Here is a 13695-nt window from a genome sequence, read left to right on the forward strand (position 1 = left end):
CTACGGGGCAATTGCCAAGCAGCTTGGTGAAAATAGATCAACTGTTGGAGCAATTGTTAGAAAATGGAAGAGACTAAAGACGACTGTCAGTCTCCCTCGGACTGAGGCTCCATGCAAGATCTCACCTCGTGGGGTATCACTTAGGATAAGAAAGGTGAGGAATCAGCCCAGAACTACAAGGGAGGAGCTGGTCAATGACATGAAGAGAGCTGGGACCGCAGTTTCAAAGGTCACTGTCTGTAGAACACTACGCCGTCATGGTTTCAAATCATGCATTGCACGGAAGGTTCTCCTGCTCAAATCATCACATGTCCAGGCCCGTCTGAAGTTTGCCAATGACCATCTAGATGATCCAGAGGAGGCATGGGAGAAAGTCATGTGGTCAGATGAGACCAAAGTAGAACTGTTTGGTCTAAACTTCACTCGTCGTGTTTGGAGGAAAAAAAAGGATGAGTTGCATCCCAAGAACACCATCCCTACTGTGAAGCATGGGGGTGGTAACATCATGCTTTGGGGGTGCTTTTCTGCGAAGGGGACAGTATAACTGCACTGTATTAAGGAGAGGATGAATGGGGCCATATATTGTGAGATTTTGAGCAACAACCTCCTTCCCTCAGTCAGAGCTTTGAAGATGGGTCGTGGCTGGATCTTCCAACATGACAATGACCCGAAGCACACAGCCAGGATAACCAAGGAGTGGCTCCGTAAGAAGCATATCAAGGTTCTGGAGTGGTCTAGCCAGTCTCCAGACCTAAATCCAATAGAACATCTTTGGAGGGAGCTGAAACTCTGTGTTGCTCAGCGACAGCCCCAAAACCTGACAGATCTAGAGGAGATCTGTGTGGAGGAGTGGGCCAAAATCCCTGTTGCAGTGTGTGCAAACCTGGTCAAGAACTACAGGAAACGTTTGAACTCTGTAATTGCAAACAAAGGCTTCTGTATCAAATATTAACACTGATTTTCTCAGGTGTTCAAATACTTATGTTCAGCAGTGCAAGACAAATAAATTCTTTAAAAATCATACAATGTGATTTCCTGATATATTTTTTTTAATTCTGTCTCTCAGAGTGGGAATGCACCTACAATGTGAATTTCAGGCCCCTCCATGATTTCTAAGTGGGAGAACTTGCAAAATCGCAGGGTGTTTAAATACTTCTGTTCCTCACTGTTTACCATAGCTTTACCTTACACACTTTATTCAGTACAGACGTGTTTGGAGTTTTACTTTTTGCAACAATGAGAATTACTATCTGTGCTCCACCACTTAGTGACCTATTGTCCTTTCTTTTGTGCCATTAGATGATGGATATATTATTTCAAAAAAATACAAATTGAAGGAAAATTTAGAAAAATTAATTTTTTTTTATAAATTTTCCTTTTTTTTTTTATGTTACAAAATTTCAAGGCAAAACATTTCGAAAACAATTACAGTATGTTTGTACCATAAAAATAGATGCCATTTTTGCAATTCACCTACTGGCTGGGCTCAACGCAAGGCCAAGGCCTGAAATCAGTGGAGTGTATTATAGATTTTGACGGCCTATTTTTCCATTGCTGGTTCCAAAACATAAGAAACAACTTCAAAGTGACTTTTTTATGTTGACCCCCCCCCCCCCACCTTCCAACTTATTTATCTTGGGGAAAATGTAGAGAAAATAAAAAAACTTTATGGAATAAAATACCTATATGCCTTTATAAGTCACACACAAAAGACTGCTATACTACTAAAAGTAACCTTAAGGATATGTCTACACGAGACATAAAATGTAGCAGAAAATCCACTCCACGGCAAAATCTGCAACAAAACATGTGGATTTTGTCACGGATTTTCAGCAGATTTCACCCGCAACATTGCAAAGGTGAAATCCTCAGTGGAAATCCACAATATAAATTGACATGCTGTGGTTTTAAAGTTATGTGGAATTTACAGCGTCTGGATGTGATGTCTTGAAATCTCAGCTACTTTGCTGGTACTGTGAAATGCTGTAGGTTTGCCACACACAAATCCGCTGTGGCAAGCCCTCAGCACTTGCACTTACACCAGCTTCTGTCTTAAGAATGTTGTCCATCTTACGCCATTGTTAAGGAAGAGGAGGCGGCACAGGCGCCACTTTCTCCTTTCGCTTCTATGCCATAACTGTCCAGATGGGAATAACTAACCTACCACCTAAAGTATTACACACCTGATTATCTCCGCACAGGATTGTCTCACACAATTTAAAGAACTTGAAGAAGGTTTTCTACAGCGACTGATGCAGGAAGTGGAAGGAATAATCCATGAAGCACTCCAGAAACTGGATGAACCGCTGTACACCAGTGGCAGTGTGTCTACAGGTGAGGACACCTTCTCAAGTGCATGTCAATACTGTCTGAGGATCGGACTTCCAAATCCACTAATTCTGTATCTATTTTCCAGACTTTCTAATCTCCAGAACAGTGGCAGCAGTAGACAGTACTGAGAAATTAGACGAGGCTTGGAAGAAACACATGTCTGATACCTCAGGTGAGAAGAAAAGATGGGAGAGGACCAAAAGCTGTAAAGAGTGTAGCAGGCAAGTGGAGGGTATTCATGGTAGTTAGACTCTTGACAGGTCTTAGAAGAGAACAAAGGAAGATTACAATTTTAGTAGGAAGAAGTTGTAAAGTTTAGGAACTTGAGGGCTTTGCACATGCTAAGCGATCACACCTTACAATAGACTATGTAGCTGATCTCATGCACCACATCTGCTGTTGCTTCTTTATTTAGAAGGGTCTCAGGTATCTTGTAAATGTATACAGGACACCTTCAGCCATGGTCCTCAATATCTGCTTTAGGCACAGCTGTATAGAATGTAATAAAATGTAAATACATATTATCCTCCCTTCTATAAACTATAATCTTCTACAGAATCCCTTGTAGACTCCAAGGGGTTGTTCCCCCTTATGATGTTTTTACAGACCTTACAACGTGGTTGGACCCACGACAGTGATCATAGTTATCCGTTTCCTGCTTCTGGATTTCAGCTCCATTGCTGTCCTGTTGACTCTCCCCGCATCAACATCTGTTGCAGCCAATCACTGGGCGCAGTGGTGACATGTCACCCGTGCCACACGTGACCCAGTGGTCTGCCACATAGGTGACGTATTACTGCTGTGGCCAGTGATTGGATACCCAGTGGGGCAGAAAAGGAGCTGGAACCCAGCAGCGGGGATCAGGTAAATTTGACATCTGTAGAAGATATCACAAAGGTAAAAAAAAAAAACTTTAAACTACCTGTCTTGAGTCCCATCTCACTATCCACCATTTCTCTTCCATTGGCCACAATGATGAGTATATGCATGTATGTAAGTGTTAAAGGATATACTATGTGGTCATACCCTAAATATAATACATACCAATACAACCGACAATAATCAGCCAGCAGATCAGGCGCACACCATGAAGCCAGATCTGAAAGCTTCACCATAGACCACACTACACTGACAAAATAAGGGATAAAATAAGTAAAGGAACGTATGAGAGGAAATTTATCACGAGGGGACTTCATGAAGTCAATTTTGGTTCAACCTTATCACTTTTGTCCAGAAGTGCTACTCCAGTATTTTTATTGCAGCACCTACTGCGGTGAGATTGTGACTTTTTTTTTTGCAACTTTTTAAATAGTCATTGTGATAGATCTGGAGTGAAACTAATTAACATAGCTAACCAGGCCCACTTTCCCATCCATTTTTTTGGTGTAAAATGGCAAAAAGTCGTAAAAACCAAGACTTTTCAACGTCAGAAAACTGGAATAGACCTTTATTACATTCCGCCTGATGTCTTTATATTTAAAGCGACCCTCTGGTTAATCTCGGCACGCAGATGCATATCAGCTGAGTGCCAGAAGTGATGTAGAATCTTGTATAATGTGCTGTAGGATAGATAGAATTGTAATGACAGTGTTGGGGCTCTCAGTCATCTATCTCTTTAACTATCCCTATAAATGACTATCTTTGGTGACATTTTGTTAGTATTTTTTATCAGTATTTGTAGGTCAAAACCAGGAGTGGGTCTGAAACACAGAAGAGGCACAAATCTTTCTCTCTGTAGGTTCAGCCACTGGTTTTCACTGAAAAACATTGGCCAAATAGTGATACGTGGCTTTAAGCCACAAGGTGGCAGCATTGTCCATATGTAGATGTCCAGCCTATACTAGGGGAATATGCAGAATGGTATATATCTATTAATGAAGACACAAGTCCACCTTTAAATAAGTTGGCCCATCTCATACATTTATGGTATATCACTAAGATATGCTTCAGTGTCCGATAGGTGCTGGTCCCACCTCTGGGGCCCACTCCTATCTTCAGAAAAATCCCTCTGAATAAACAAGAGGGCACTTCAATTCACCACTATGGGAGTTCCGAAAATAGCCGAGTGCTGGCTCAGCCCCCTTCCTTGGGCTTCCATGTCCGTGCCTTTGCACTGCAAAAGATAGAACATGTCCTATCTTTCTCCGCCGTTTTGCGGATCGCGGACCCATTTAAGTCATTGGATATGCAGCGTGATGCAGAGTTCATGTGGCCGGTGCCTGTGTTTTGCGGTCCACAACACGGGCACAGTGGCCTCATGGCCGTATGCATAAGGCCATAAAGAGGTAATCCCACAAACAACATTTATCACCTATCGACAGGAGAATGAATTCATGGAGCGGCAGTGCTCTTGCTCCATTTTCTTTGATGACGGTGATTATCATATAGGACAACTCTTCTTTTATACAGGGCTCCAGATGGCGACCAAAATGGTCGCCAATGCGACTTAGAATTTAAAAATGGCGACAACACTTTTTAGTCTTGTCGCCATTTGCGACTAGACCCGCCGCTGCAGCTCTGCAGTTGAATACAGCGGCGGGGCACAGGAGATGATTGTTCTCTGCCCCGCCGCCGATGTTCTTCTCAGCAGCGCAGTGGAGAAGGAGTCTCTCCCTCCCCTCTGTGCTGCTGCCACCGCCAATAAGAAGAGAGACGGGAGGAGGAGGGGAGGGGCTGTGGCCACTGCGCCACCAATGAAGATAACTCACCTGTTAATACAAATACAGGAGGCGGGTGCCGGAATCAAATAGCCGGCACCCGACCTCTATGACAGGGAGCTGCGATCCGCTGCAGTTAACCCCTCAGGTGCGGTACCTGAGGGGTTAACTGCCGCTGATCGCAGCTCCCTGTCATAGAGGTCGGGTGCCGGCTATTTGATTCCGGCACCCGCCTCCTGTATTTGTATTAACAGGTCAGTTATCTTCATTGGTGGCGCAGTGCGCCCCAACACCCCAGTATAATAAACATTGGTGGCGCAGTGCGCCCCCAATGCCCCAGTGTAATAAACATTGGTGGCGCAGTGCGCCCCCTTCCCCCAACACCCCAGTATAATAAACATTGGTGGCGCAGTGGACAGTGCCAATGACGGTTAAAATTTTTAAAAATAAATAACTCATCTCCTCCAATTGATCGCGTAGCTGCCGGTCTCCTGTTCTTTCTTCAGGACCTGTGGTGACGTCACTGAGTTCATCACATGGTCCATTACCATGGTGATGGATCATGTGATGTACCATGTGATGAGCACAGTGATGTCACCACAGGTCCTTTGACAGGTCCTGAAGAAAGAACTGGAGACCGGCTGCTACGCGATCAATTGGAGGAGGTGACTTAATTTTTATTTTATTTTTTTAACCCTCATTGGCACTGCCCACTGCGCCACCAATATTTATTATATTGGGGGGGGGGGGGGGCGCATTGCGCCACCAATGTTTATTATACTGGGGTGTTGGGGGGGGCGCACTGCGCCATCAATGTTTATTATACTGGGGTGTATATAAAGTTTATTATATTGACCTTGTACTAAGTATTCTGTATTAAAGAATGCTATTATTTTCCCTTATACCCATGTTATAAGGGAAAATAATACAGTGAATCGACTTTCATCCTAGCAACCATGCGTGAAAATCGCACCGCATCCGCACTTGCTTGCGATTTTCACGCAGCCCCATGCGCAGACCGGAAGGACGGATCCGGCATTCCGGTATTTTGAATGCCGGATCTGGCACTAATACATTCCTATGGGGAAAAATGCCAGATCCGGCATTCAGGCAAGTCTTCAGTTTTTTTCGCCGGAGATAAAACCGTAGCATGCTGTGGTTTTATCTTTTGCCTGATCAGTCAAAATGACTGAACTGAGGACATCCTGATGCAAACTGAACGGATTATTTTCCATTCAGAATGCATAGGGATATGCCTGATCAGTTCTTTTCCGGTATAGAGCCCCTAGGACGGAACTCTATGCTGGAAAAGAAAAACGCTAGTGTGAAAGTACCCTAAAATATTAAGTTTAAATCCCCCCTTTCCCAATTTTACATATAAAATATATAAACAATACAGTAAATAAATAAACATATTACATAGCGCTGCGTCCGAAAAGTCCAAACTATTAAATTATTAAAAAATATCTCCTGTGCGGTGAGCATTCGGCATTTTTTAGTCACCCCAAAAAATAGGATAGGACTGTTCTATTATGGCCCGAACGTTTCATAAAATGCGAAATGCACGCAGCTTTTTTTTGGTGTTTTTTTTTTGCGCGGTATTGAGTATCGCAATACTTTTTTATGGTGACGAAAGCGATTCAAAATTTTCATATCGAAACAACCCTACGCTGATCTGATCGGCGTAGCGTTGTCACGATACCAAAATTTTGATTCGGTTTTGACTTGGCGACTAAAAATTTAATTTGGCTCCTAAATTTTTCAGTTCAGGAGCCAATGGCTACTAGGTATTTTTTTTAGTCTGGAGCACTGATATAGATTTATCTACTTATTCTATTCTTTTCGTAGATGTCAATTCTCTGTTGCCAAATTTGGTCCAGTTTGCACATAGAATAAGCGATGTGATCATGCAAGGAGCCCAGACCAGGACATCTGACAGTGAGTAATGCCAAGTTTCATGTAATGTGATCTACTCTGGGCCTTAAAGGGGTTGTGTCACTTCCGCAAACGGCATTTATCATGTAGAGAAAGTTACTACAAGGCACTTACTAATGTATTGTGATGTATTGATATTGCCTCCTTTGCTGGCTTGATTAATTTTTTTCATCGCATTATCCAGAGGTTACCGGAACCATGGAAGCACGCATGTGCACTAGCTCCCATCCCGGCCACCTCGTATATACGCTGCTGGATTTCAGGGTGGTCATAACTCCTGGATATGTGCAGGGCATATTGTGATGGAAAAATTAATCATGCCAGCAAAGGAAGCAATATGGACAATCACAATACATTAGTAAGTGCCTTGTATTAGCTTTCTCTACATGATAAATGCCGATTGCTGAAGTGAGACAACCCTTTTAATTAAAGGGAACCTGTCACCGGGATTTTGGGTATAGAGCTGAGGACATGGGTCGCTAGATGGCCGCTAGCACATCTGCAATACCCAGTACCCATAGTTCTGTGTGCTTTTATTGTGTAAAAAAAACTATTTGATGCATATGCAAATTAACCTGAGATGAGTCCTGTCCCTGAGATGAGTAATTTTTACACAATAAAAGCACACAGAGCTATGGGGACTGGGTATTGCGGATGTGCTTGCGGCCATCTAGCGACCCATGTCCTCAGCTCTATACACAAAATCCCGGTGACAGGTTCCCTTTAAAACTGGTTATACTCTATAGACAGACAAAACTAGAATATATTTAAACCCCATTATAGAGACTATCAATAGGTTTCACATACATGAAACATTTAGTAACACTGTAAATACATTGCCTTACCTATCACAAGAACGTCATAGTGAAGCAGGGAATGCTGTGAGATTTCAGCTCTGAAGCCTACAGAATTGTGAATACAGCTCTAGAGAAAAACACAGTAATGCTTTACACAATGTTTTTGGCATGGTGTTCAAAGGAACAGTTCTGATATTGCTGTTTTTGTTTTTCCCCAAATGAAAAAGGTATCACTACTAAATAAAAGTTTCAGACTGTGGGGCAGATTTACTATTGCGAATGCACACGAATTTTGAACCAGAATTCCGCCACACATGCCTTAGGCTGCCTTCACATGAGTCTATTTGTGAGCCGTGTGTGGCCTGGATTTTAGGTACCAGAATCTGCTGCTAATGTTACTGTGTTGGGTTATTCATAGGGGTGTATAATTTCCATCAGTGTTTGAAACCCGCAGAATGTCAGAGTTCTGTGCACATTTGTTTCCATTATAGTCCATGGGAGTGCATCAAAAATGATGGGAGGAAGGAATTTGCATGTACATCCAGATAAATTACTGATTCCATACTGATGACCACCTCAATGGTATATCATCCGGAATCTGTGTTATTCCGGAGTCGGAATACACACACATCTCCATATGGTAATGTGAAAGCGGCCATAGATTTATTATTTTCCTTGGGCTCGACTAGGTGCACCCGATCTATAATCCAGCAGTAGCCACTGTGATAAATCTGCCATATTTTTACACTGTCCAGTCTTTAAGTCCCAACCACCGGGGCAGTGCTGACATCTTGGCCTAGGCCTGTAGCGTTCTGCCGGAGTGATAAACCAAGGTCTCTCACTTCAAGGATTCTGTCCCCCTTTTGTAACAGTTGGCGATAACTGGCACATCGACAAACAAGAGGCATCGCAAAAAAAAATCTTTGCTTTTAATCTGTCTTTTATGTCCTTCCCAAATAAATTGGAACGAGGTGCTTGAAAAATTGATTATCTCCAGATCTTAGCAGCACCTGCTTCTTCTCAGGCTACTTTCACACTGCCGTTTCTGGGTCCGCCTGTGAGATCCGTTTCAAGGCTCTCACAAGCGGCCCAAAACGGATCAGTTCAGCCCCAATGTATTCTGAATGGATAAGGATCCGCTCAGAATGCATCAGTTTGCCTCCGTTCATCCTCCATTCCGCTTTGGAGGCGGACACCAAAACGCTGCTTGCAGCGTTTTGATGTCCGTCTGACGAAACTGAGCCAAACGGATCCGTCCTGACTAAGGCCTCTTTCACACTACAGTATGTCCATTTCAGTGTTTTGCGTTCCGTTTTTCACGGATCCGTTTTTTGTTTCCGTTTCGGTTCCGTTTTTCCGTATGGCATATACAGTAATTTCATAGAAAAAATTGGGCTGGGCATAACATTTTCAATAGATGGTTCCGCAAAGAACGGATACGGAAGACATACAGATGCATTTCCGTATGCAGTCCGTTTTTATGCGGACCCATAGACTTTAATGGAGCCACGGAACGTGATTTGCGGCCAAATATAGGACATGTTCTATCTTTCAACGGAACGGAAAAACGGAAAAACAGAAACAAAATGCATACGGAACACATTCTGTTTTTTTTGCGGAACCATTGAAATGAATGGTTCCGTATACGGACCGCAAAACGGAAAAAAAAAAACGGTAGTGTGAAAGAGGCCTAAGGGTCTATTCACATGTCCGTTATAACACTCAGTTTCCGTTCCGATTTAAATCGGAATGTTTTTTCGGATCCATTAATTTCAATTGCCTCTGCAAAAATGCGGGCACCAATCATAGTGCTGTCCGAATCACGGAATCCGTTCTGTTTTCGAGTATGCGGATCCTGAAAAAAAATTAAGCTTGTCCTACTTTCTGTCCGTTTTTCGGGTCCGTTGTCTATTCAAGTCAATGGATCCGCATGACATGCACAAAACCATCCGAATGTCATCCGATTTTGCGGATCCGTTGACAGGAAAATGGATAGAAAAAAAAAACTAAATAACGGAAACACAGAACGGATTCGGAAGCACTTTAGTAAAAAAAACAGAAGGTTGTACTGAAAAACGGATCCGCAAAAAACGTTTATCTGGAAAGGTAAAAATACTGACGTGTGAATGGACACTTACAATGTAAGTCAATGGGGACGGATCCGTTTTTACTGACACAATATGGTGCAATTGAAAACAGATTCGTCTCCCATTGACTTTCAATGTAAGTTAAAACGGATCCGTTTGCATTATCATGAAAAAAAAAATATAATAATTGTATTTATTTTTTGTTCATGGTAATGCAAATGGATCCGTTCTGAACGGATACAAGCGTTTGCATTATAGGTGCGGATCCGTCTGTGCAGATACCAGACGGATCCGCACCTAACGCAGGTGTGAAAGTAGCCTTAGATTTGCAAGACCTTAAGTCTTGAGGAGTGCATAATAATAATACTTCTACCTGCAAGGGGAAATGTAGTGCACCGGCCAGACGCTCACAATCAGATCAACTTTGGAAAGGGTGCCACACGAAAGGACAACCCTTTTACATACCAACTGGTGTTATTCTATTACTATTAAGTATATTTTTATTTATCGGGTATAGAAGACTGTCTCTCTATATGTATATTGTAAATCCTTGTGGTTATTTGGGTTGGGGCTTTTACCATTTTAGGATATTTCCCTAGTTATTCCCATATGTAAATGTATGATTATTAACGAAAAATTGCTACTTTGATTGCTCGTCCCCATACAGAGTCATAGTTGTTTACACAGCATGGTAGCAGCCAGTAGCCGTATCCTTATATAACGCCATGTTCTTCTTACCAGAGCTATGTGATAGCTGTCGTACATGTGGTACTGAAGCTTTGACCTATCTCTCCGCCCTGAAGAACAAAGCCATGGAGAGCGAAGCAGACTGTAGCCAGATTACTGCCATGCTAAAGCACATTGCTGATATTGCTCAGGTAATCTACCCACATCATTGTTAATACCAGATATGCTGAGATGAGGCCCCAGCCTCTCCTTGACGGTGCTTTTTTGGTCCCCGCCAGTCTCTGTTTACTAGGCTCCAATGAAAATGTGGTGTGAAGACTGCATTGAGGTGGCCACTGAGGCTAATGATTGGCTGCAGTGGTCACGTGTTGAGCGGTGACAGGCAGGGGACCACGGCAGTGTTGGTACAGGAGCAGCTGGGGATTGGTAAGGTGCTATGGGTTTGTAAAGATTCATTGGGTTAGATAACCCCCTTTAAATGGGTTATTCAATTTCAGACATTAGTAGCGTATTTCTAGGATATGCCACCAATGTCACTATCTCCAGAACGGACCCCCCAAAGTGACCGAAGGATAGCCGTGCATGTGCAGGCACATCATGGCCTTCATTGTCTGAGATGATTAAGGACCTCTTTAAAGGGGTTGTCTCATCATGGACAATGGGGGCATATCGCTAGGATATGCCCCCCATTGTCTTATAGGTGCGGATCCCACCGCTGGGACCCACACCTATATTGAGAACGGAGCCCCACAAGTGAAGAAGGGCGCACTGCGCAGGCCCTCTATTCATTTTCTATGGGGCCGGCAAAAATAGCCGAGCGCTGGCTTGGCTATTTCCGTCGGCCCCATAGAAATGAATGGGAGTGGGGGCCACGCATGCGCTGTACGCTCCCATTCACTTCTATGGGTAGCCAGCTTGGTGGTGGCCAGACTGGAGTCTGGGGCAGTTCTCTATATAGGTGTGGGACCTGCACCTATAAGACAATGAGGGAATATCCTAGCGATATGCCCCCATTGTCTATGATGAGACAACCCCTTTAAGGTCCACTTTTGCACTGGCAATTCCCTCTCAGTTTGACGAATGGTCCAGCAGATCATGAATGCTTTATATTCTATATGGACATCTCCAAGACAAGTATGTTCTCCATCTCCCTGACTTGACCCTCTTTGTCAGATATCCTTAATCGCTCATACTATTTAAGGGCGAAGATCGTCCAAATGATCATTTGTGCATGTTTGCTCACAATCTTCGCCCTGTGCAAATATGTCCAGCAGTTGAACAAAAGATGAAAATTCTCCTACTTGTCATTGATCATGCGGAGAGGAGATGTGCTGCCGACAATAAAATAAAGATTGTTCGTATGAAATTCCGCACCTTCGATAATTACAACATATAAGGCTACATGCACACGACCGTATGTGTTTCGCAGTCCGCAAATTGCGGATCCGCAAAAAAGAAACGGATGACATCCATATGCCAACCGTTTTTTATTTTGCGGATCCATTGTAACAATGCCTAAAACGGACAAGAATAGAACATGTTCTATTTTTTTTTTGCGGGGCTACGGAACGGACATACGGATGCGGATAGCACACGGTGAGCTGTCCGCATTTTTTGCAAAATACATTTGTGTGCATGAAGCCTAAAAGTGGCATGACCAGGCCAAGGTAACCTCATGTGGATTGCTGCTAACTGCTGGCCTTCAGCTTAGACCACAGCACGTACTAGTGTAAGGCCAGGTTTACATCACCATTTTGTTTTCCGTTCTTCTGATCTGTCAGAAGATCTGAAAAAAAAAAAAGATCTGTTAGGCCTCCTTCACACGACCGTATGGCTTTTTCAGTATTTTGCGGTCCGCAAAGAATGCGGATGACATCCATGTGCATTCCGTTTTTTTGCGGAACGGAACATCTGGCCCCTAACAGAACAGTACTACCCTTGTCCGTTATGCAGACAATAATAGGACATGTTCTATGTTTGAACGGAACAGAAACGGAAGGCATACGGACTACCTTCCGTTTTTTTTGCGGATCCATTGAAATGAACGTAAACGGAAAGAAAAACGTTTGTGTGCAGGAGGCCTTATTTTGAGTATCCGTAGTGCTTATTTTGCAGCGTTTTTTTCATTCCGTCAGGGATCCGTTATTTTAGAAAGGAGAAAAAGTCATCTGACAAAACAATGGATCCATTTTTTCCCTGTTCTCTGACGGATCAGAAGAACAGAAAGCTAAACGGTGATGTGAACTCGCCCTTACCCAGCACTTAGCGATAATCTGCATGCAGTTACTGGGGCCCGGCTCCTCTTTTTTACGAGCACCCTCAATATGATAGAAGAGCACCAATCAACTTGATGTATCATTGAACCCCACTCGTTCTCAGCAATTTTTTAGCCCGTGTAAAAGGACAAATAAGCCTCATTCACACGTCAGTGTTCCGTCAGTGATTTCCATCAGTGATTGTGAGCCAAGACCAGATGTGGCTCTAAACACAGAACAGGTGCAGATCTTTCCCTTAGGCCTTTTTCACACGGGCGTCCCGGATTTGCTCCGGATGCGTCGCGTGTGCATTGCGGGAAAACCGCAGGAGTAGGCACGCAATTGCAGTCAGTTTTGACTGCGATTGCGTTCCGATGTTCAGTTTTTCCGCGCGAGTGCAATGCGTTTTGCACGCGCATGAGAAAAAACTGAATGTGGTACCCAGACGCGAACCTGGACTTCTTCACTGAAGTTCGGGTTTGGGTTAGGTGTTCTATTCATTTTATTATTTTCCCTTATAACATGGTTATAAGGGAAAATAATAGCATTCTGAATACAGAATGCTTACTAAAATGTTGCTTGAGCGGTTAAAAAATAAAAATAAATTAACTCACCTCATCCACTTGATCGCGCAGCCGGCATCGTCTTCTTCTTTCAGGACCTGCAAAAGGACCTTTCATGACGTAATCGTGCTCACCACGTGGTGAGCGCGGTGACGTCAGCGCAGGTCCTGCTGAATGAAGATAGAGATCACCTGCGCTGATGTCACCAAGTGGTGAGCGCGATTACATCATCAAAGGTCCTTTTGCAAGTCCTGCAAACAACAGGATGAGGTGAGTTAATGTTTTTTTTTTTTTTTTTTAACCCCATAAGCAACATTTTAGTAAGAATTCTCTATTAAGAATGCTATTATTTTCCCTTATAACCATGTTATAAGGGAAAATAA

The 13695-nt window shown here is 43.2% G+C and overlaps 1 protein-coding gene across 1 annotated transcript in view; it reads left to right on the top strand.

The window, feature by feature from the left end:
• The window catches only part of HIP1 (huntingtin interacting protein 1), a 146336-nt gene that overhangs the window by 96330 nt on the left and 36311 nt on the right, over window positions 1-13695 (top strand). Inside the window, exons 18-21 of the mRNA XM_040423462.1 lie at window positions 2202-2334; window positions 2417-2503; window positions 6837-6926; window positions 10549-10685. Of these exons, the coding sequence (XP_040279396.1) occupies window positions 2202-2334; window positions 2417-2503; window positions 6837-6926; window positions 10549-10685 (447 nt within the window). The remainder of the gene's footprint in view (window positions 1-2201; window positions 2335-2416; window positions 2504-6836; window positions 6927-10548; window positions 10686-13695) is intronic.

This window comes from Bufo bufo, chromosome 3 (assembly GCF_905171765.1).
Source record: "Bufo bufo chromosome 3, aBufBuf1.1, whole genome shotgun sequence".
NCBI classification, from domain to species: Eukaryota; Metazoa; Chordata; class Amphibia; order Anura; family Bufonidae; genus Bufo; species Bufo bufo.